Below are 24,732 nucleotides of genomic sequence, written 5' to 3' on the forward strand. Positions count from 1 at the left end.
AAGGCTTCATGAGGGCATGTTCCATATCTCTTCTGTTCTCGTAAACTCAACACAAACGCCTCACTCCTACAAAACCAGGACCAAGAGAAAAAACATCTGAGAAAGAAAAATCTGTTTTAATTGGAATCAAATCTATTTTTAAAATGACCAAGATTGATCTTTTAATCTATGCCTTTTTTCTCCAGCGTGTTTGTGTAGCTGTCACTCTTCCAACATGGCTGCCTGTGACCCCTTTCAAAAGAAAAAGTGCAGTGTTTTAAAAGTGGGTCAAACACTGGAGAAGCTGTGACTTGTTTACAAGATCCAGTAATACAATAATAAACACCAAATTATAAAAAATGTTGTTCTTATAGGCTAGGCTATTTCTCATATATCAACACATAGCAACCGTTGTCGCTTCCAACATGGAGGACAAATGGACATTCTGAACATTCTGTGAAAGGCCTCTCTTACTGGAGCAGCATTCTATCTGTGTGGGATATGCTAAGATACTCTTTCTTTCCTCCTTTTCCTCTCATTTTCTATCTTTCTCTTTCTCTCTCCTCTCCTATCATTTCATTACCTCTGCAGAGGCAGCAAACAGTGTTTACTGTGCTGCCCCCGATAACAAACCCCAGGCTATGTTCCTAACATGAAGAGGACAGGACAAACACACACACACAGAAACACATGTTGTCTGTTGTTCTATGTTCTGTTCTATAATGAACCTCTCTCGCTGTCCTCTGACTGGTTCCTTGTTGGCCAAGGTGCAAAGTCTCAGTTAACATAATGATTTTGTTTTTACATAATAGCAAACGTGAGATAATCAAACAAGTGAGCTAGCTGGCTGCTATCACTGCTAACGGCTAGATATTAGTCTCAGCGGGTTAACGTTATTTCCAGGAACAAAGGCATTCATTCTTACAAAAAGTTACATAGTTGATGCTTGAAATGTCTGAGCTTCCATGTTAACGTATGGTTTTGTTTTTCACATAATAGTGAACGTGAGATAATCAAACAAGCGAGCTAGTGGGCTGCTGGCATTGCTAACGGCTAACACTAGCAGACCAAGTGAACGTAAAGCATTCATTCTGAACTAGGGATGGGAATTGTAAGCATTTTCCTGACTCGATGGTGGGGTTGCAGTGTTGATCAAACCGTTTGATAATGTCACTGTCAGCTAACTTCCAGGTATCCTTAGCTACATCACCCATCAGCGTATCCGACCAACAGTTCTCTGCCACTCTCGCCAGCCAGATAGCAGAAAAGTCGCACTTTTTTCTTTTCATCGTCACCGCCAACTGATATCCACAGAGCACAAACTCGTCCCTCCATGTCTTCCATGTCCATGAAAAGATTACTTGAGTCCAGGCACAACATTTGTGGTGGTCTTAATCCTTCCATGTTGCGGGAAACGTAATAGCTAGCGCTTATGCTAGTATGCTGACAATCTCTTCCCTTCCGCAATAATTGTTGCTGCTCACGATACTTTGTCGGCTAGGTTCACTACCGCTGTCACCATGTTTTAGTATGTCCTGGCTTATATACAGATGAAGTCTACTGTTTTCATTATTTCTACCCAACTGGGTATGGGATTTATTCAGCGTACAGTAGAGCTGCCGCGATTACCGCGGTATCGCTGTTACATCACGGCCACCGCAGAGTAGGCTGAATACCGCATCACAGCTGTTTTTTATAATAATAATAATAAAGTACCCTCCTCTCGTTGGGCTTGCGGCTCTGCAGATATCCCCTACTCCTCTATCGAGGTTCCAAGCGACCCTATTGGGTACCAGAAAAGTCACGTGAAACATTGCAGACCACTGATTGGTCAGAAGAGAGACGCGTCACACGTTGGAGCGTCCTGCAGTTTTTTACGTCCTGAATGTCAGCCATTGATCAGAGCTCATCACAATACGGCTAATAACGTTAGCTTTAGCTCCCCGCCGGAGTGGACTACCATCGCTCCTCAGGAGTACTAAACGAGACATAATGATTTTACTGTCTGCAACGAATGTTATAATAAAAGCCCTTCGTTCTATACACTTGTCTGATTGAAAACTTTATTAACAGACCGCAGAATGGGACAACTCAGCACGCTCTGAGCAAAGAAAGGAACTGAGATATGAATTGAGTTGCTTGCCTTGCTATGGTCCGGTAAATACGCTGATGTTATTGAACGTATAACTATATAATGTTAATGCCACAAAAAGAATGCCTTTATTATAAAGTAGTAACTTTATAGTAATAATAATAAGAAAGGGTCGGGGGGGTAACCACCCCCTGCCCGCGACACCGAGTGAACGGCGCACGACCAGAGGGGAAACTTCGAATCCGTGTTTCACTTTCAATAACTAATGCGTGCTTGCCGAATCCCAAACAATATTCATGCTGCAAAGTCATCCTCTAAAGATAGACATTTAGACTAGAGGCAGGCTATATGCTATAAAGAGTAGACTACTACTACTAAAAAAAAAAATGCATTCAAACTTTTTTTTTTTTGCGTGCAGTAATAACCGCGGCGGTAGGAAATATTTTGCAAATTTGTGCGGTAAGGAAAACATCAATACCGCGGCAGCTCTAGCGTACAGCCTAGTTCACAATACAGGCGTTCTCTCCTCATAACCTGGTGCACCCCCCATGTGGCAACAAGCCTAAACAATAGTTCCTATTGTAACACACTAGACAAACACGTCGTTTGAGTAGATAAATCCTTAACGACCAATCAATCGGTGGCGCATACCATAGTGCCTCGCGCACCTACGCGGCCGACCCGGGTTCGATCCCAGCTCCTGTCATTATTTGTCGCATGTCTTTCCCACCTCTCCTCCCGTTCGCCCTCTCCTCTGTCGGTCCTGCGTGACCAATAAAGCTGTAAAAATGCTAAAAAATAAATAAAAAAAATGTAATACATTTTGTCGACCCAACCACAACCACACACGTGGATTTTTTTTTGATTTTTTTTTTTTTAATCTTTTTCCCCCTCCTTTTTCCGATTTTTCTCCCATCCCACCCTTCCTGGTTGTTGCACACTTTCCCCTACTGTTGGTCCGAGAGACCGGAGACTGTCACATGCTTTCCTCCGACGCATGTGCAGCCAGCCGGCAGGCCAGCCTGGCCGCGCAGATTCTCACCGGGGAGAGTGTAGCGTGTGGGAGGCCGCACTATCTCTCCCTAGATCCTACCCTTGCTGAGCAGGCGCCCTGACCGAACTGTAGGGGTCGCTGTCCACAACGCCCAGGACCCACCCTTCAGCTTTCCCACCCTCTAATACTGCCAATTGTATTAGTGTGAACGACCAGCCAAGCTGATAGCAACGCCGGGAGCTGGATTCGAACACGCGAATCCAGCATCTCCGGCGTTGGTGACGAACGCAATCTCCGCTACGCCACCTGACCGCCCTCACGTGAATATTTTAATCCATGGTTCATAACGTGCGTGTGTCATCTAAATGATGACGTCACAGCAGGTGCAGGGCAACAGGGGCTCTGAGAATCACAGGCAGGTAGTGGCAGGAAGCAAGGAGCCTTCTTGTTACTACTAGCCGAGGAGCTAGTATCTGTTTCACCTAACACTATTGGCTCCGTGATCATAGCCATTCATCTCTAAAGCTAACCACTATTTGTAAAAGCCACAACCACGTTACCATATTTGTAATAATGTAAATCATTGTGTCGTTGTACATATTGTGTATATAACGTTAGTAGCTAAGTTAGCTAGCTTGGTAGCCAGCATTCTCGAAACTCCTAACATGCCCCGATTTAAAATGGTTCTCTCCTCTTTGTATACCTTTGTCCTCACAAGTATTCTGCCAGGGAACTTATGGACATGACAATAGTAGTAGTTATAAGGTGTTTGGGCTTGTAACGTTAACGTTAGTTAGCTAATAGCTATCGTGTTAGCCCGTTTCGTGACTGTGATGCACCGAGTGGGGCTACTAGGGGGCTACTATCGTATCAACATGCCGTGACGTGTAGCTTGCTAGCCGGCATGATGCGTGTGCAGTGCTTTGCCCCACAGGTCTGAGAAGAGGACCTGCCCATTTTACTCATTCCCAAAACTCTTTTACGTGCCCCGATTTAAAATGGTTCATGACAGTTAAGTAGACATAATGCTAACGTTAGCGGGGTAACGTTAGCCAGAGCCATATAGCCAGTAGTACTGTGACCCGGACGGGCATAAGGCATAAGTTACCGGTAGTGACGTCACAGCACTGATAGCGTCTGATAAGCTTTTTGATTAGCTCCATACATGTTATTTGTGCGTGGACCTTTTTAACCCTTTGAGTGGAATTTCCGGCGTCAAATGGAAAAAAATAAATAATGAAAATAGATACCAATGATGTAAACTACCCATAATTGAAGAGTAGGGTTTAACCTGCAAGTTGGCCTTTAAGGTTGGCTGGTAGGAGTGTTCCTTTAAGGTTGGCTGGTATGAGTGTTCCTTTAAGGTTGGCTGGTATGAGTGTTCCTTTAAGGTTGGCTGGTAGAAGTGTTCCTTTAAGGTTGGCTGGTATGAGTGTTCCTTTAAGGTTGGCTGGTATGAGTGTTCCTTTAAGGTTGGCTGGTAGAAGTGTTCCTTTAAGGTTGGCTGGTAGAAGTGTTCCTTTAAGGTTGGCTGGTAGAAGTGTTCCTTTAAGGTTGGCTGGTATGAGTGTTCCTTTAAGGTTGGAGTGAGTTCCATCTTTGCAGCTTGGCCAACAAGTGATTACCCTCCTCCTCCATTGTGTGTCACTTCCTGTTCTCGGGTTAGCTTCCTGTTGGGGAATTATTATGGGATGCGTGTGTTCTGCTGTTTTGTTCTCACACACAAAACACAGCCCAGGTTTTCATAGGGTAAATGACACAGCAAGGAGAGAGAGAGGGAGAGAGGGAGAGATAGAGAGAGAGAGATACGGAGTGACAGATAACGTTAGATAAAGAGAGGAGTCAGAGAGACAGAAAGGGACAGATAGAGAAAGAAAGAAAGATATTCTAGATCTCCATTAGGGATGCCCCGATCGATCGGCCACCGATCGTTATCGGCCGATACTCAGTATAAATATGCAATCTGTGAATTCCGATAATGAGTCATATTCGCCGATAGCGGAAACCGATCAAGCGAAGCTCTCACTCGCTGTCTGTCTCAGACACACAGGACCTGCAAACTGTCGCTGCTCCTCCTCCCTAGCCCCGCCCGCCCCCGTGTAGAGTTTGTAAACACTGAGGACTGAGAGGAGGCTCCCCTGCTCGAGTCTGTAGTGCATTCGACCTGAGCTAACGTTAGCTACCTAGCTATCGTTACTGTTTAAACAAAATTACCCAGTCAACTATTCACGTTTAGTAGGCATTGTCTAACGGTATTTAGCCGGCTAGCTACCGATAGCTCCTGATATCAACAAATGATCCAGAAAGTCTAGTAGTCCATGTTCATACCTCCGTTAGCTTGCGTTAGCTGACGTTAGTTTACTGTTCAAAACGAAATGTCCCATTGAACTAAAGTTCTGTCTTAACACTTTGACTGCCGGGAGCCGTCTTTAGACGTCTTTGCTGGCCATGCTAAAGTTGCCGGGGGACGCTGTACGTCGTCTTTATATCAATATTTCAAAAATCTGCGATCGGATTCATAATGTCCCTCCGCTGGCCTGAGATCCACCAGCAGGACCCACTGAGCTCTCTGGCGGTTCAGGAGCGCCATCTGGTGGCCGATCGGCGCAAGCGCTTAACAGGAAGCGCATTAGAGGTTTTGCTAGACGTCCGTATTGCTTCCGGCCACTCGGTACATGTCCCGTGACTCTAGCTCGTCACTCTACATAGCGATCGATTGCCAATAACTCGATAAACAACATGATTTGGACGTATATACCATTATACAAGCTGGAGATGGACCGGGTAATAATATATCCCATAATGATAAAATTTCTACTCGACGATGATCGCCCAACGGCGCACGGAGACTGGGGTGAGTTTCAGCGTGTAACGTTACCGTCTTCGATAATAACTGATATTATCAACATTTGACCCACATTAGATGATTGGTATAACGCTGCCCACGGAATTATAAACGCCCCCTCGCCCATCCGGTCAACATCAGATGACGTGTAGTAACTTCTAGAAGTACGTCTAGTTGGAATTTTTTATATCGCGCTGATTGCCATCAAACTGTATTTCATCATCAATATAATGCATTTGGGGCTATATATCACGTTCTGGAGAAAGCTGCAGAAAGAGATGAAAACATACTTATACATTAGACCATACTTTACTATGAATATGTGAATGAAAAAGTTTAACGTTGCTACACAATGAACAATACATATAGGACTTTGAATGGGCCCTAATAATGGCAATGTAGCAATAGAATTTAAAAAGTTATAGCCCTGCAAAGAAGGGGACTTTCTCCATAGACAAATAGCGCTGGCAATCTATGGTATATCATTAATTTAACCTTAGGCAACCAAAGTGTTAACGTCATCTAGCCGGCTAGCAGTAGCTACAGATAGCTCTTGATATCAATGTCTTATAACATTGATTTAATGCGTATTCGAGCTGAGGGCTTGCTGAATGTGAAATGACCAAAAAACCATAACGTTACCAATAGGGTCCCGCTGCAGCGCCGGAGAATCCTTTTTGGAGCTGGAGGCTACTAGAGTACACACAGACAGTGGAGCTGTTTGCAGATAGCGAGCATTTTGACTTAAACGTGGTGGCGATGTCTCGCAGATAATACATGTACAAGTCTAATTTTATATTATATATATTTTATATATATATAAAAAAAAACTTTTTATATAAAATAATTTTTCGTTTCTTTTTAATCAAAAACAATCGGTATCGGATGGGTATCGGCCGATATGGCTCACGACGATCGGTGATCGGTATCGGTGGCAAAAAACGTGATCTGGGCATCCCTAATCTCCATAGCTTTCAATGACCAGCAGCCATTATTTGTGACATCAAGTTCAGTCCTCGAAATCAAAACGTCACTGGTTTGACTGTACACCTCGAAGAATTAATCATGAAAACTGCTGTGAAGAGGTGAGGGTGAGGGGAGAAAAGGCACGATAGGAGGAGGAATAGAGGGAGGAGGGGGAGAATGAGAGAGAAGGGAGGATAAGGGTAGGAGAATGAGGTTGTGGGGGGGTCAAAGGAGGAAAGTAATGGATCAGGGCTTGCAGGCATGTTGTTGAGAAAAAACACTATGCTGGTAGGTGATGTCATGGTGTGTGTGTGTGCGTGCGTGTGCGTGTGTGAGGGGCAAGGTACAAGCCTTCCACAGAGATGAAAAACTAGAAGGGACTTTTCTCTCACAGATTGATCTTAGAAAGATATCCAAAGGAAACCACTAGTTGCTGAAATCGGCACTGTAGAGCACAGTTGGGGACAATACCCACCCCCCGGGAAATTGTGTTACGTCACATGTTCTTCCAGGACGGCAGAGCAGGGTAGGGGCAAAGGTAGGGTAGGCTCAGAACCAAAGCAGCCCAGAGGACAAACAGAAAGTATGATAGGCAGGCATGATAAGACATCTCCTAATAAGTAACCCTATGTATACATCATGTACAGTGTCACCTCCTAAAAACCCTACCTACTAGTACACACAGTCTCGCCTCCTAAAACTCTACCTATTGAGATATTATTGAGACAAATAATATCTCTCTCTCTGAGATTTTGCTCGGCCAACGTCGACAATTACATTTTCTAAGCAAATATACTCTGAACTATTTTTTGCCGAACCACTCCTCTCGGGGCGCAGTCAGTGATTTCACGCAACGCAGTGATACTTAATAACCTGACGGCTGACGCCAGTGTTTATTTACTTTTTTTTTTATCCACTTTTTCTCCCATTTTCTATATTTTCTCCCATCCCAATTTCGTATCATCCAATTCAACCCTCCCCTGTCACGAACGCTGTTTCTTGCCTCCCACAAGCCGGCTGCAATGTGGACTAAGTCATACATAGCACAAGTCCCCTCCGGTACTTGAGGTAACAGCAGTCGCATCTTTTCACCTGCGCAGCTCGATCTCTCAGTGGCGAGGAGTAACGCGTGGGAGGCTCACGCTGCCCCCGACACTTCCTGATTCTACTGCGCAGGCGCACCAACCGACCTGTAGGAGTCGCTGTCCACGCCCGATCCCCACCCATCAGTTTCCCACCCCCTAATACGGCCAATGTTTATTAGTATGAACGACCAGCTAAACTGAAAGCAATGTGGAGCGCTGGGCTCGAACAGGCGAGCCCAGCGTCTCCGCATTTGTGGCGAGCGCCTTGCCCACTACGCCACGTAGCCGCCCACGCCAGTGTTTATTTACATTCTCATTTCATTCAAAGGATCCAAACCGATTGAAGTTTATGGATACCATGACTTAAAATCCTCTTACCTTGACGATTAAAAGCCTCCCCAATTTAGAAAACAGTATTCCCATGGCTGGTGTTGATATGCTGCTATCAACACCAGCAACCAACAACCGGTAAGTATCACTGCGTTGTGTGAAATCACTGACTGCGCTCCGAGAGGAGTGGTTGGGCAAAAAATTGTTCAGAGTATATTTGCTTAGAAAACGTAATTGTCAAATTCAATTATTTTTTATTTCTCCACGTGGTAAATACACAGGTCACAACATGTTTACAGGAACGTTTTGGAGTTGTATTTGGAGTGTATTTCGTGACTGTAGGGGACGTCAGGGTAAAGGACTGCCCCACTTCCAGTGATGAAGCTAAGCTACGCTAACGGAGCGGCTGTTCCCTAAGCCTAATGCACGCACAGAGAAGAAAAGGGTATGTATCTTCTTGTCTAACTCCAGGGAAGATGGCAAATAAGCGAATTACCCAAAATGTTGGCGTTTTCCTTTAACATAAAACTACATAGGCACATCCAGTCAGACAGTCCATTAATCAGTTAGAGACGGTGCTATAGCCTGGTAGCATGGCGTACCCTGCCTCTGCTCTGACCACATGACCCTGCATGAGATTAAACCTCACATGGCTTCAGACAGTCTCTCTCAGTCTGACACATTTCACACTAGGGTCCTGTTATTATCCTGTATTATCCATACACATATATAGGAGCGGGACTCTTATGTATTGGCAGATACTGAATATTAAATGACTCGGATCGGGCTCAGGGGGGCAAGAAAACTTGATCAGGAAGTGCCTGGTGACGTGAAGAACAAGGTTTACTGCCTATTGGGAAGAGTGAGGAGCAGCGGGGAGCAACCAGAGTGAGTGGAATCCCTGTATGTTGTTGTTGCAAGGCGTCGCTCAAAAAGAGTCACCTTTCTTCACCCTCTCACAAGAGCGAACGCTAGGCGGAGAGCAAACGTCCCGTCACATGTACAGCATTGCCAATGTTTTTTTTTGTTACATTTTTAACTACATTTTAAATATGAAGGAAATGTGTGAGTTTGTCATCAACAGTGGAAAACCCTGGCGTTATGAAGATGATGGACAGACGGCAGCAAAGCCTGTTGAGCAGGATGATGATCTCAACCCATCATGAGACGCTTCTGCCATGCTGTGTGTTGGGGGGATGGGATGGGAGGGGATTACCCCTGACTGGTTCCCGTGAGAGAGAGACCCAGTGCCCCCGCGTGACATTTCCCCCAGACAGTTGCGGCGCGCGTGGCCGCGTGCGTTCGTGTGTGTGTGTGTGCATTAGTGGGGAGTGGGACTCTGCAGCTAATGTCCTGCACATACAGTAAAAATCACATTGACAGGCGCTCTGTGTGTGCGCGCAATGGGGATAAACCCTATGTCCACTGTGTGACATTCCATTTGCCTGCCTACATTAACACTACTACTAGAGAGAGAGAGAGAGAGAGAGAGAGAGAGAGAGAGAGAGAGAGAGAGGTGGGGGTTAAGGGGGAGAGACGGGGCATTATAAATGCTTACTGGGTGAACCCATCCCACTCCTCTCTCTCCCTCTCCCTCTCTCTCTCTCACCAGCTGTATGAGTCCATCTGTCTTTGCATGTCCAGAGTTCTCGTTAACAGATTATTATTATTAGTGGTGGTCCATCCATAGCCATATCAAAAGGGTCCGTCACAAATGAGACCCTCCACACTGAGAAAATAACACATTAAAAGGACTTGTTTTGTTGCATGTGTGCATGCTTCTCTTCACTAGGGCTGAACAATACCGGGAAACATATTGCAATATCAGAGGGAACCGTATTTTTCTACGTCGTTAGTTTCATTTCCACTGAAAGGGGATATTAAAAAAAAAAGTCGAATCTTCTGTATGCCACCAAACAGCAACCTCTCTGGGCAAAAGAGCCCGGCTTGGTATTGCACTTTGTTTAGGCCTACATGTTTTGTTTTGGTCTGATTTGGGGGTTTTGGGTTGGAGGTGAGTGGGCTCAGGGGTCGCTACTGCTGGCCACGCCTCAGGCTCTGCCAAGAGAGGTCTGGATAAATCCACTGTATAATAAGTTACTAGTAAACTCCATCCCACACATTAGACCAAAACTAAAAATGTAAACAAAGTGCAATCCGCATTATTTACACGATATGCCTTCGGACCCCAAGCTGGAAGGAACCACTGCTAATAACATGAAGGACCGTGGGAAACCCCTCTCCCTCTCCCTGCTTTTCTGTCTGTCCTACTTGTCTTTACCATTCTGTCCATTACAGAGAGAGAGAGACAGCCCCTATTTTCTGCATTGATCGTATTTCTCTTATTACATTGAAGACATTTATTTTAACTGGGGGGGGGGGGGGGGGGGGGGGGGGGGGGTTGAGGTTGCCCTTGTTTACTTTTTCCATGTCTGTGTCATGCCCTCGCTCTACCTATAGGCGCAGTGTTGCCATTATGTGAGAACACGTCTGCCACCACGGATAGTCGCATGCTGTGTGCGAAAGGTCAACTCCAAGCAATGATGCCTGCCTCAGCTGCCTGGCACCAAATTCTCAGTGCATTGTCCACAGTTCATGTGGGAAAGAGGCTTTAGAGAGAAAGAGACAGAAAGGGAGAAAGAGAGACACACACACGCAGTCATAGAGAGTGAAAAACTGTGTCAAGTTAGACAAGTGCATATTATGGAAATATTTAAAGGTCACGCAGAGAATCTGCAAGCGCACACTGACGTCACGTATTACACACGCAAGCGCGCACACACAGACGAATTGTTGGAGAAGTGGGAGATGGAGAGGAAGAATAATAGACGAATACATTTACTGTATGCTGAGTCGCGAGACTGTAACAAGACACGTGTGGGTGTGTGTGCGTGCGTATAGTGTAACACAGAACTTGCTATGAGAGGGAGGGAGATTTAACACAGAATCTGACCAGAAATGGACAAGTAGCAACAATCTGACCTAGTTTTCCAGACGTCTGCAGCGGCTGTAAATCAGAATCCAATTACACACACACACCCTATTCCAATACCAACTGTATTCAAATAAATTAATATATATATATATATATATATCCGCTCAATTCTAAACACATATTTCCCTCCTATTCTCATTCAAGTAATTTAGTTTGTCTAGAGACAAACTGAACATTGTTTTACTTCCAACCTGCAACCTTTAACACTTGTTGATACTGCATAAAATGTAGGCTAAATCTTGGAATAAGCGAACGTGGATTAAAGGACACACACACACGTTTGTTATGATGCAAATATCTGTCCATTGTTTTTATAGTCATAGCCAGGGGGGAGACGCACAGACGCTGTATCTGCTTAGCACTATTAATACCCAGTACAGTAGTACTAATTTATATATATTTATACCAAGTTTAATTAATCACCTAGATACATTGTTATTACTAAGTAGGCCTACTGCACTTTGCTGTTACATTTGCACTCTGGTTAAATACGCCAAACCTATTTTCGTTGTAATTTACTTGTGCCGTAGTAGTATAATGACAATACAATTGACCTAATGTGTTTGCACAGGGGGCAACTTCAGCGAAGAGTGATTGATTGAAAACTTTATTAACAGATTGCAGAATGGGTACAGTACAGCTCAATACACACAATTGTTTTAAGGGGATGCAGACCAGAGACAGACTTTCGTCTTGTTTACATCAGGGTCCCCCATTTTCAATTCATAACAGTGTTTGTTAATAATAATGGTTTTATTAAATACCTTGCTCTGTGTCGGTTTTCCTGACGGCTTCTTGAATAAAGAAGTCCTAGCTGTGAAGAAGTATTCTTCCGAGTCTTCCTCTAAGCTGCTGTACCCACTGCTCATCGTGCTGGTCCACGTCATTGGGGCAGAAAAACGTGTCGATTCAAACTTGGCATGCATATAAAAAAAAGAAAACAGTTACATACATAAGTGGGGGGAAGGAATGGAAAAAAGACACTCGAAACAGACAAAAAAAAGAGTCTGTCGGTGTTAACTTTGTATTAAATTATGTCCCCGTTTCGAAGCAGATCCAGTCACACGGACTCGCCTAAAACTAACTCCCGCATGGCCAAATAAATAATTGTAACCGGAGAACGACGCGTGGAATTAGTTCCAAAAAACAATGATCGCTTTACACAGAAATGACTATGGATTTCGGAAAGGCTAATGAAAACAAAGTATCATTGAATAATAAGTTGACACAGTACTTGTTGTGCTGCTCAAGTCCGTCCGACTGTCTGAGCACCAGTGACGTCACCCTGCTGTGTGGAGTCACGCCCACACCCACTGTTGGGTCAGAACGACAAGCGTCCAATCAGCTTCGAGCTGACTTTGGATCAGCTAGTGAGTTACAAATGTCCTTTTTAAGAACGAAGACGACGAAACACGACACTGACTCCAGATCTGCCTTTGAAAGGACATTTAACCGATGGCGTTGGATGAATGGTTATAATTGATTATAACCATTGTTCTATGTCGTTAATGGCTTGCTCAGCACCTGTCTGCACTGTACTTCACTTCACTGAATAAAAAATTCCACCATGTACCTTTACATCCCAACATCCGTCTGACCACACCCCCTTCCGCTTACCTTCATAAGCAGGTGTGTGGTCACCTACTCGCCTCCTTCTTCACTTTCACCACAAGGAAGTGCCTTCGGTAGATCCCCACTTGACGAGGTTGTTAGTAGAAGAAATTTGGAAAACAAGAGATACGTTGACATCATATCTTTATTTTCTCTCTCACTATTTTCGAGAAAATACGGCGATATTGTCTTCGTTACTGGAGTGTCTGGATCATTCCGACCTTCAGCGGTTTTTTCGTATTAGGAGCTCACGCCGCTGACATGCTTCCCAACTACAATCCTCCTTGCTGCGGCTGGATGGGGTTACCCTCCAGCAACACAGCTGGACTGTAGGACGCACCGTCTGTTGTGAGAAGCGGTTGTTTCCAGGTTGGGTACGTACTGTTTTGCTTGCGAGCTCTGGTTGTTGTTGATGCTATGGGGGTTAGCTAACAATTTACGAAACGCCGACCCCAGGCTAGGGTCCTCTGCTCGGCTTAAAACGGCGGTCGGAGGATCTGGGTCTGACGCCCATGATGGCTAATCTAGTGGGCCGCGCTAGGTTCTGGTGATCCCAAGATTCTAGAGCGGATGCTTCTCTGTCCCGTGCAGGCCCCATCTTTCATATACAAATGAAAGTATACCCTAACGAGGAAATGTGGGCATAAGATCTTCTTTATCGGAAGTTCCATGCTCAAAGGGCCCCGTGTATGTCTGGATCACCGTCGACAACTGTGTTCTGACATTTCTTTTTCTTTTCCCTGTTAGGGGAGGGATTGGGACAGCGGCCTGTCTGAAGTGTGGCTTGTTATGTCATTGTATACAGTTCAGGTGATAGCTGCTTAAGCTTGCGTGCTAGTTGTGGACTACTGTTTTAGCCAGTCAGCTGTTAGCTGCGCAGCTGTTAGCTGCAGCGTTAGCTCGCTGTGTTTACCAGGCTGGTATACGTTAGCTTGTTGCTATCAGCCGAATGGCTGTTAGCTTAATGCTACACTGTTGAACGTTTCTGTGACTATAACATGCCTTAAACACTCTGACTACGATGTCATCTTTGACAGAGGATGTTAGTCGAACCTACCGGGAGCCCGGCCGGCGAGGACTGCGTCAACATGGAGAACCGTAGCGGCTGGGTGGCGCAGCGACGCTGCCCTTGTCGTCAACACAGGAATGCTGTGTTTAACGTCGGTGCCCCGTTAGCCAGACTGCAGTTCGCTTGGCCTGCGCTCACGGTAGGAAGGTCCCGACCAGACCTTAAACACGTCTTCTTCCTTCCCTTCTAAATGTTTTGTAATAACGATGTTTTCCAAAACGGGTGTTGCTGCAATACATTGAGGATACGACGCGTGTTGTGTGTGAATTGTCTTGTCACTGGTATAGCTTCTTCTCCATACAAATCGGGTTGTTGTTTACATGTGTAAAAATGATCTGGTTAGTTGTGTTGAGAACATCATGTGTGTTCATGTACCGTGTACTCACAACTAAGGGGGTTAATTAACCTATAAAGCTATGCTTAGTGACATATGAGTGAAGAATGAATTATTTTCTCAGCCTGTAATGACAATGAACAGTGTGTTCACATATTAACAGGGTTACCTGTTCAACTGGGCCGTATCAAGGGTAAGGTAGGAGGGGTGATCCCCCCGGTTCCCTGGGGCTTCCCCAATCCCCACCCTCCTCTCAGACATGTTGTTTACAATATATTGTGTCACTGTGTTTGTGGGGATACGATGTAACCCTTAGCTTAGTTGCTGGGGTTGTGCTAACCGCTTGAGAAACTATATTTTCCTAAAGAAAAGATTGTTTGGTCGCTTTTTCGTGTGTGCTTAGCAAGGCCTGTAGTCGATACTAATCGAGGATTCTGTATTCTCTCGTTATGAAAAACGGCGTTCCTCTGTAGCAAGAGTGTACTTGCCATTTTTTGTTGTGATAAAGGGTTGTGTGTGTCTTGTGATCTACAACTGGGTTAGGTTGGCCACAGAAGCACATGTGTAAGTCTGGTACCGGGGCTCTTAAGGGGGCACTCTCTATTCTGTGTTTTTTTCCTTAGTAAAAATCAGATAGCAGGTTAGCACATGAGCTGTGTGAAGCTGTTAGACACTTCATGTAGCTGACTATGACTGTGTCATGCTCTTTTTTGTCATTACATCGTATCATGGGTGTGGGGTCGTAAAGGGGTGAACTGGTAATCCTTTCCTCCCCTTTTGATGGGCAGGGGTTAAAACCTCCTGTCCTTCAAGGTTCCTGTCACGTTGCTGTTCGGCACGTTACAGGGTAAGAGGGGGGGGGGGAGTTTCCTGGGCCCACGCCGCAGAAATTCCCCGCCATAGAGTACGTCACTGTGCGCGTCTCTGTTGGTAAGACTTCCGTGAGTTGTTCAGGTCCATATGATGGATCTGTTTCAGGGAGTGGTCAGGGCTCCTCCTCACGAAGCTCCTACTCGGGCCTTCTGTGAGTTAGGACTCTCCTTCCCTGTGAGGGAGCCTCCTCAAAGTTCAGAGCCTCCTCCTCAGATTGTCAAGGTGAGTAGAACTTCAAAAAGGAGTCCTGCTCTATTGTGTGTGTATTCGATTCAATTCGATTATTGAGTGTGTATTGGTTCAGTGCCTCCTCCTCTGAGAGCCCTAACCCTAATTTTACATAGCTCAATGTTGCAATATATTCTTTTCAATCTATACAGCTCGCGTGGGAAGTCTCTCTGGGGATTTCCGTCTCCTCCCTATGGGAGGGTGGTGGGATGTAAAAATTAGTGCTGTCAAACGATTAAAATATTTAACTCGATTAATCGCATGATTGTCCATAGTTAACTCGCGATTAATCGCAAATTAATCGCATTTTTTTTTTACCTTAAACAGATCTTTTTCAAGTTCCAAGTTTTAATACTCTTATCAACATGCGAGTCAACAAATGCTTGCTTTGTGCAGCCATTTAACACAAAAGGATGACCCTCATGCATTGCAAATTTGCATCAAATTCAAAACAGAGTGATGCACAAAATAACTTAAAAGAAAATAATAATTTAAAACAATGAATAAAGTGTGCATGAAATAATAGGGGAAAGAAAACGTTAGGAACTTGTTACATTCACACACACAAGGGCTGATTAATCACACACCCCCCTCTCTCCCTCACACACACACTCTCCCAGCTCTTTTTCTCTTTTGCCCCTTCCTCATCTCTCTCACCCCCCTCTCTCTCTATATCTCACACACACACACACACACACACACACACACACACACACACACACACACACACACACACACACACACACACACACACACACACACACACACACACACACACACACACACACACTCTCTCTCTCTCTCTCTCTCTCTCTCTCACACACACACACACACACACACACTTCAGAAACAAACATAGTATCAATGAGAGCATCAATAATACACCTGAGTGAAGTCTAGTAAAAAAAATTTTTTTTTTTTTTTTTTTTTTTAGTTAATCTTGAGTTAAAAAAATTAGTGGCATTAATAGAATCGGGAGTTAACGCGATATTAACGCGATATATTTGACAGCCTTAGTAAAAATGTAAACAATTTTTACCCTCAGCTGCATCACGAGGGATTCATGTCAGTCTGTGTTCTTTCTTTTTTGAATAAAAAGAGGAAGGTACATGAAGCACGACGGCTCCGTGTCGTTCTCCCAGGCGACTTGGAGGAACAATGTTTGGTGTCTTGCTGGACTATCCATTGATGTGTTTGGGTCTCGACGCATACATAGTGCTGGCTCGTGTGTTTCTGTTAAAGAATCACACAGGGGCTAAGTGCGCCTTGGTTGCTTGTTAAAACAGCGTTTTTATAGGGCAACTGGGATGGAGTTTTGTCTCTTCCGAGCGCCAGTTTACTAGGTTGTCTCGATGAATTCTCATTCATATCTGGGGGATGTTAACGGAATAGATCAGAACATAGGTAGAGGGGTCTCACGCCCTTGGGGTGGGCCACTGAGCACGGTCTAAATGGGGACCGTCTGGGTGGCGCCCTCTTTTCATGTTTTAGATCGACACGCATACCTACCCCCTCTTCTGGAGTGGGCATGTCGGCGTGATTAGGACACGGGACTGGTCTGGTCGCGCTGGTCCAGGTCAGTTAACCCGTTGTCCGCCGGGGATGCAGATCTGCTCTTCTGGTACCCTGAGGGACTTGTGCTTTTTTCGGGGGGGAAAATACCGGGTCGGTCCGGGTGTCACAGGGTTAGGCGCTATGGAGACCCTTTGTTGGGTACATATTGTACTCTGCACTATCGTAATGGCTTACGGCCATGCCAACCTGTACACGCCCGATCTCGTCCGATCTCGGACGCTACGCAGGTTCGGTCCTGGTTAGTACTTGGTTGGGAGACCGCCTGGGAATACCAAGTGCGGTGTGCTTAGGGCTGGTTCTCCATTCTTTTCGCTCCTCTCTCACGCGTGGCGAAGAGGGGGCTGTTGGGGTGGTCTTGGACCTCCTCTGGTAACCCTGTGCTTCCCGTGCCGCCGGGCCCGGTCCGAAGTAAAGTTTCGTTGATACCGTAGGCCTGGGTTAACCCTTTTTTGAAAACTGAAACACTTGTACTGTGGTATAGCCAGTGTATGCCCGCAGGCGTGTTTTGGAGTTTTTTCTTGAGGGGTTATAGGAACAACCACCGTCGGTACCAAGAGGGTGGTTGATTCCCTGGTGTGTTGGAGCAGTGTCAACTCCCGGGTTACCCGGTTGAGTGTGCCCCTGCACGTTCATGACGTCTGCCAATCATGTCAGCCTTCTCTGCCTCGACCCCTCTGGGTGGGTTTTTTTTAATGGAGGCTTTGTCATGCAACAACGCCAGCATACGCCCCTTCCGCCGGGGGGGCTGTTTTCAGCTGACTCCTTTGGCGCCTGTCTCGTCCACAGTGCTCCAGGCTCAGGTTACAGCCTGTTGCCTGGTTTCCCCGGTGCGCTACCTGCTTCCGTTGGTTAACCTTTTTGTGTGCTTACGGCCATGCTGACTGCCTGTTCTGCAGGGTCAGTGTGCCAGGCGGTGTGCTATTGGGGGGAAAGGGCCTGCTCTTGGAGGGGCCTTATCCGAATACGCTGGCGATGTGGGGGGCGGTGTCACTAAGTGACCACCTGGTGGGGTCTTAATGCCTGGCGTCATTGACCTCTCCGGGCCCCCGTTTTCCAGGGGATCCAGTCCCTTCAGTGGGTCTGGGTCTTCCTTCGCGCTCCGCTGCTACGGCCTTGCCACGGGGTTGGGTTTGCTCTTAACCCAGTGATTTCTGGGGGCAGTAACGAGGTTGTTCCTTCCGTTCGTTCCCGGGTGGCATGCGGGTTGTGCGTGTGTGTAGTCGTGGGGTCAAGCCATGGTCTGCTCACCCTGTGCGTTGAGTTGCTTGAGTGCCTCTTCGCACGGTCGGATCCGTCGCCCTCCCGTGAACCTCCAATAGGGGGGGTATCCTCCATTAGGGAGGGTCGGGGGGGCTCGGTCCTCCCCGGTCTGATGGTTGTGGGGGGCCTCAGCGGGGTACATTGGTCGGGCTATGGCTCCCGCTCAGCCCCTGTTGCAGACAGGTGCTGAGCAAGCCATTAACGACATAGAACGAAGGGTTATGTATATAACCCAGTTCTATGAGTTAAATGGTGCGCTCAGCACCTGGACGCCGCTGCGGCCCTTGATCTCGCCTTGTGGTGAAAGTTTGGGAAGGAGGCGAGTAGGTGACCACACACCTGCTTATGAAGGTAAGCGGAAGGGGGTGTGGTCAGACGGATGTTGGGATGTAAAGGTACATGGTGGAATTTTTTATTCAGTGCACGTGCACGAAGTGAAGTACAGTGCAGACAGGTGCTGAGCGCACCATTTAACTCATAGAACTGGGTTATATACATAACCCTTCGGTTATAATTGATAAATAACTGATGTAAACAAGACGAAAGTCTTTCTCTGGTCTGCATCCCCTTAACAATTGTGTGTATTGTACCCATTCTGCAATCTGTTAAATAAAGTTTTCATTCATTCATTCATCCCCTTAACAATTGTATGTATTGAGCTGTACTGTACTGTACCCATTCTGCAATCTGTTAATAAACGTTTCAATCAATCAATCAATTGATTAAACAACGATCATTAATTATTAGAAATGAGCCTACAAGATTGTATGTAATGTTAGCCTATCTTGTATGTAATAAATGTCTGGAGACACCTGGAGACAAGAGGTGGATGCGGGCAAATACTGCGGCATGGTCATGCTGGACCTACAAAAGGCATTCGACACTGTCAATCACTCCATTCTGATTGACAAGCTAAAAGCAATAGACCTGTCGCTAAACCACGCCCCAAAATAGAATTTGTCCAATCATATCACAGCAAAAACTTCGCTGCAGAAAACTCGGTCAACACCAGAAAAGCCATTTGTGGGCTGCATCAAACCAGACGGCTGTGATCAAAACCACTGTGTAAGAGTTCAGTTTATATGTTATTATCTACCTAATATCCGATGGTGAAACGCTGTGCGTGGGGTACCTGTAATTCGACACCAGGTACCCTGAAAGACTGGATGGAGGAGTATATTTCATACCTTTCCCGAAGCCCAAACGAAAACTAGAGAAATGCAAGCGATGGATTATGTTGTGTCGTCGACCACATACACAACTGAATGTGAAGACCATTACCAAGGACACTTATGTTTGCTCAAAGGTAAGGTCAATTCATAAAGACATAATATTTGACGGCATGTATTAGAAACATAGACCAAACTATTAGTTTGCTAACGTTTGACTTTGACTGCGAACTAGCTCTCGTATATCCAGCCCAGTTAGCTAACGTTAGCAGCTAGCTAACGTTAGCTGCCAACATGTAACCATACCGCAGATATTTCTGCATCATAAGGTTAGCTTTCTGCATCATAACGTGAGCCTTCTGTATCATAAGGTTAGCTTTCTGCATCATAACGTGAGCCTTCTTTATCATAAGGTAGCTTTCTGCATCATAACGTCAGCAACGTTACCGCAAGCCAGGTGCATAACAGTGGAAATGATGACCAACAAGGACAGTTATAGTTATAGATGTAATGTAGTGACCACCATTGATAGTATAAAGAACTGGCTAACAGACAACAGAATACTAATAACATGAATACTACTACATGCACTAAGAATGTTCGATGCACTTCAGATGCCATAGTGCCACTTGAAACCAGTAACAACAGGGACAACGATGTAAACAGTAAATAAGTCCTGGACTTTTCGTTTTATCCCTGACAAGGCAAACACAAATGTTGATCTGTCAAAGTTGTTATGTTTGTTGTCAATAAAATCCACTTTGAGCTGCATTTTATGTATGAAAGATGCTCCATAAATTAACTATTATTATTATCTGTCTATGCTTAGCTAATACTCAGCTTTTTGTGTTTTTTTCACAGAATGAGGTGTGCTGGAGATGTTACTGCCCTCACAGAGACGACACAGGTCAACCCAAGACAGGACATGAGTGACAATGAAATAGGTCTGATTTATGTTTTTAGACTAAAGTGAGCATCATGGAATGTGTGCAGCTTTACAATCATGTCATTAACTGAATAATATCCCTCTCTCCTCATTCACCTCTCTCCTCATTCACCTCTCTCCTCATTCACCTCCCCCTCATCCCTCTCCCCTTATCCATCACCCCTCTCTCCTCCCCTCTTACTCCAGATGAGGAGTGCCGGCCTGTGGGCACCAGGCTCCCCCAATGGAAGGTGGACATTACTTGAAAGCTAAACACAATGCTTAAATAGGAATGTTAGAGGTTCTAGAAGGTACTACTATGACATCATCACCAACGTTCCAGAATGATCGGGCAGAACTAAGGTTCGCTATTACAGTTTATATCGTACATCCATTTGTGTAACTGTAAATCCATGTATATTTATTGTATATATTAAAAATAGTGGCTATTTATGTACACTTTAGTTGTGGGTTTTCTTTTCTAATCAGAGTGATCTATCTTGAGAATGTGTTGTATATGCATTTATTTATATTTATATTAAATATAACTTATACTTAGTGTTAAAGCTATGTCCTGACCTGTACCCATTTACTGTGATTTACAGGTATTTTGGTAAATGGTAAATGGCTGTATTTATATAGCGCTTTTATCCAAAGCGCTTTACAATTTGTTTCTCACATCTTACTCATTCACTCACACATTCACACACCGATGGTGGAGGCAACCATGCAAGGTGCCAACCTGCTCATCAGTGTCTTGCTCAAGGACACTTCGACACGCTGCCCGGGAGGAGCGAGAATCAAACCGGGAACCTCCGGATTACCAGACGACTGCTCTACTCCCAAGCCACTGTCGCCCCCTATATTAGGTCTATTTTATTATTAGGTATTTTTACTTTGGTCTCTATCACTATACATTTATAGTTAGTGTAATCAATCATTTGACCTGATGTACACTAGAATGTGCAGCATACCATTCTCTGACGTCTCACCCCTTTATGAAGGATTGTTGGCAAGTGACAGCTCTCACTTTTTTCCTCATTCTAGTGACTAGTGACACAACTGTCGGGTCTAGCTCGTATACTGCGTTGGACCACTAAACTAAATGTATCAGCAATAGTAATCATGGATTATCGTCATAGTTCTTGTAATCTTCAATCAAGTCAACTGTAAGTAATGCTTGAGACGTTATCTATAGCTAATGCTTGCATCACCATGGAGGTCTAAGGTAAATGTGTATCTCATGAACGTACTTTTCCACTGCATATTGTAACCCTCTCTGTCTGCTTCTAGATGAAATATTTGTGTTATCTTTAAAAAACAGGTCTATTACCTGCTGTGGTAAATTTCCAGCGGCCTAGCCCCTTTCGTGACTGTGAAGCAAGGCTTGCATCACAGTCAGGAAAGGGGCTGCCTGCAGCCATCGTCAACGAGAGTCATTCACGGTCAGCTCTGTGTCCGAGTTTTCAAAGGGGGCGTGGCTTAGCGATAGGTCTATTGGCTTTGATAGTCTATCAGTGAGCTGGATGCAATCCTACCTTGAGGGGAGGGAACAGATGGTGGAGGTAAACGGTACCCTATCCCCCCCCCTCACAGTGAGCTGTGGTGTTCCACAAGGAAGCATACTAGGACCGCTACTGTTCCTAATTTATGCAAATTACATGTTGTCAGCTTGTGACTGCAACTTGTTCCTGTTTGCGGACGACTCAGCCCTGCTGGTCTCTGACAAGAACAAGTTACAGGTTGAAAAAACCCTCAGCTCGGAACTAGGCAAAATCTGCATATGGCTCGCTGATAACAAACTATCATTACACATGGGCAAAACAGAGTCCATTCTCTTCGGTTCAAATAACAAACTCAGCAAGACCGACGGCTTCTCAGTTACAGTGGGTGACAATATTGTCACAAGGAAAGATGAAATTACCTACCTGGGTTCCATCCTAGAGGCTAATCTCTCCTGTGACAAAATGGCATCGAATGTAATAAAAAAAGTCAACCAACTAACTCGATTCTTGTACCGGATCTCCTCTCTGGTAAACAATACCCTGAAGACTATGGCAGGAGCACTTATTCAAGGGTACTACGACTATGCTTGCACCTCATGGTACCAAAGCACCTCAAAGGCGCTAAAAACAAAATTACAAACATCTCAAAACAAACTGGTCAGACTACTGCTTGACCTTACTCCTAGAACCCACCTCACCCCTGCCCACTTTGACAACCTAGGATAATAATAATAATAATAATAATTTAGGACCTGCTCCGAGGTCATCAATTGGCACACATGCGATGCATGCATGCAATTCGTATCTGCGATTAACCCATCCCGTCGCCCTTCCCCCCCAAGGGCAGCCGGGAGCAGACAGGCGTCAACGTGAGCCGCGCCAGGGGACCAATCCAAGTGCTCCTGTCCGTCTTCGTCAAGGACGCCACAGCGTTAGCGATCTTGTTGTTGTGCATGTTTTTCCATTGGGTTTATCTTATCGGGGGGGGAAACCCTTGCGAGCACGGGGAGAACATGCAAACTCCACACAGAAAGGCCTGGGAGATACCCCACCTGGGTAACTGGCAACATGGAAACCTGGTCCCCAAGCGGGAATCGAACCCTGGACCTTCTTGCTGTGAGGCGACAGTGTTAACCACTACACCACCGTGCCGCTACTCTAAGCCAATAGGATGGCTTAGTGTAACTGAGGGGTACAATTCCCTGACTGTATTGATAAGTATGGTATCATTAAACCACTACCGCTTTATGTACTTTAACTACTGGCCATACAGTACACGATATCTAAATATGATGAACACTTTCCCACAATGAAATCGGGTCCACACAAAGGTAATAATCAAATATTTAATATATAGCAAAAGGTACATATAATAGTTACTATTACATTTATGATTTGAATGCACTTGTAAGGCAAATGAGTACTCGTAGGCAAATCAACACTGAATGTCCAATCTCTGGTTACGCAGGAAGCAAGTATACAACCTGGCTCTTAGGGAATTAGATCTATGGTACTCTTAATGATATAGCAGGATATTCTGGAAGGGGTCCTCCCGGTTGTAGGCCGGTAGGGGGGGTAGGAGAGCCGTCGGTAGTAGACCGTCTGGTCAACGATATCTAGGGAGACTTCAAGTACAGAAGACAGTGCAGTAGACTCTTGATCCGCAGATGAATACACCTTGGTTCTCTTGTAGGCTGTAGCTCCACAGTGAAGAAGAAGCTAGGCGACCTCAGTCTCTCTGAGCGCCGACTCAACTTGACTCCTCTCGGGGGTAAATCCAACACTCACAGGCGTCGGCGATTATCCGCTCCACAAATCACAGTACCAAAGCAAATATATTCCAGCCGCATAGGGCTCAGCGGTCGTCGGGTAGGTAATCCAGTGTACATGTCCCTCGGTCCTCGTCTAGATCTCCTCGGATGAAGGCGCCATGTGGTCGGCCCAGCCTGGTTAAGACTCTAGATAACACGAGGAAGCGTTGGAGATGCTGGTCACTTTAGAACTCTAACCGCACGATGCACCATACACGATAGACTATTATTACTTAATAGAAATACGTCGCACTCGACGGTACAGTGCCAAACTCTGACAATTCAGCTATTAATTCACACGAGGTCTCAATGCTATTCTAAGGCCAAACAGGCCATACTACACCGCACGCGGTATCGTGGGTGAGGCTTCACGTTCTGTTACTTAGTTGGGTAGAAGGGTAAAGGACTAAGGGTTAAGAGGACTTCTACATTTACTTGCGCCATATTTATATGCACGGTGAACAAATAGTGCTACTCTCATTTCGGTAGCCGTATCCCTGAGCGGAGCCGGGGCTAGTACGGACATGTCTCGTCGGTACCTTTGAACTTGACGTCAGGGGCTGGTCCCCTGGCGCCTGGTCCTTTTGTCCAATAAGAGAATTAACTATTATGGGCTATAGTAGGCTAAAGGGATATTCCGTGTATATGTACAAGGAATATACAAGGGATATTAAACGATATACAAATACTATTCAATATATATCAATAAATAAATATATATATTCGGTTTAATCTGATCCTTCGTAACAGCCGCCCCCTAATTAGTCCCACCTAATTAGCTAAGCAGAGACAGATTAACCGCACTGTCCACTACTCAATGTCTGCTGTGAGGGTCAGTCAGTTCACAAAGTCATGGGGTCATGGTCGTCATCGATAGTATCAGGGAGCCTTGGCAGTTCTATTAGCCTCGCCACGGGTCGGGTGTAGGTCCGTCCTTGGACGAGCACTTCAGCTGCTCGGACCTTTCCATCGGCACCGGTGATCACTTTGCTTACGCGGCCAGCCGGCCACATAGCTCGGGGTAGTGACTGGTCGATAATCATGACGACTGTTCCTTCTGTCAAATTGTCTCTCTCTTTCACCCAT

At 45.4% G+C, this 24,732-nt stretch overlaps 1 protein-coding gene across 3 annotated transcripts in view; it reads right to left on the reverse strand.

Moving 5' to 3' along the window:
- The window catches only part of rassf3 (Ras association domain family member 3), a 222,174-nt gene that overhangs the window by 66,381 nt on the left and 131,061 nt on the right, over positions 1-24,732 (reverse strand). Inside the window, exon 1 of one of the 3 annotated variants that reach the window (XM_084331132.1) lies at positions 12,051-12,546. The exons of the other annotated variants lie outside the window; for them this stretch is intronic. Within the exon in view, the coding sequence (XP_084187258.1) occupies positions 12,051-12,212 (162 nt within the window). The 5' untranslated portion in view covers positions 12,213-12,546. Of the gene's footprint in view, positions 1-12,050; positions 12,547-24,732 lie in introns of those variants that run through there. 3 annotated transcript variants of the gene reach the window in all.

The sequence above is a fragment of the Notolepis coatsorum genome, assembly GCF_963971535.1.
Source record: "Notolepis coatsorum genome assembly, chromosome: 15".
Taxonomy (NCBI): Eukaryota; Metazoa; Chordata; class Actinopteri; order Aulopiformes; family Paralepididae; genus Notolepis; species Notolepis coatsorum.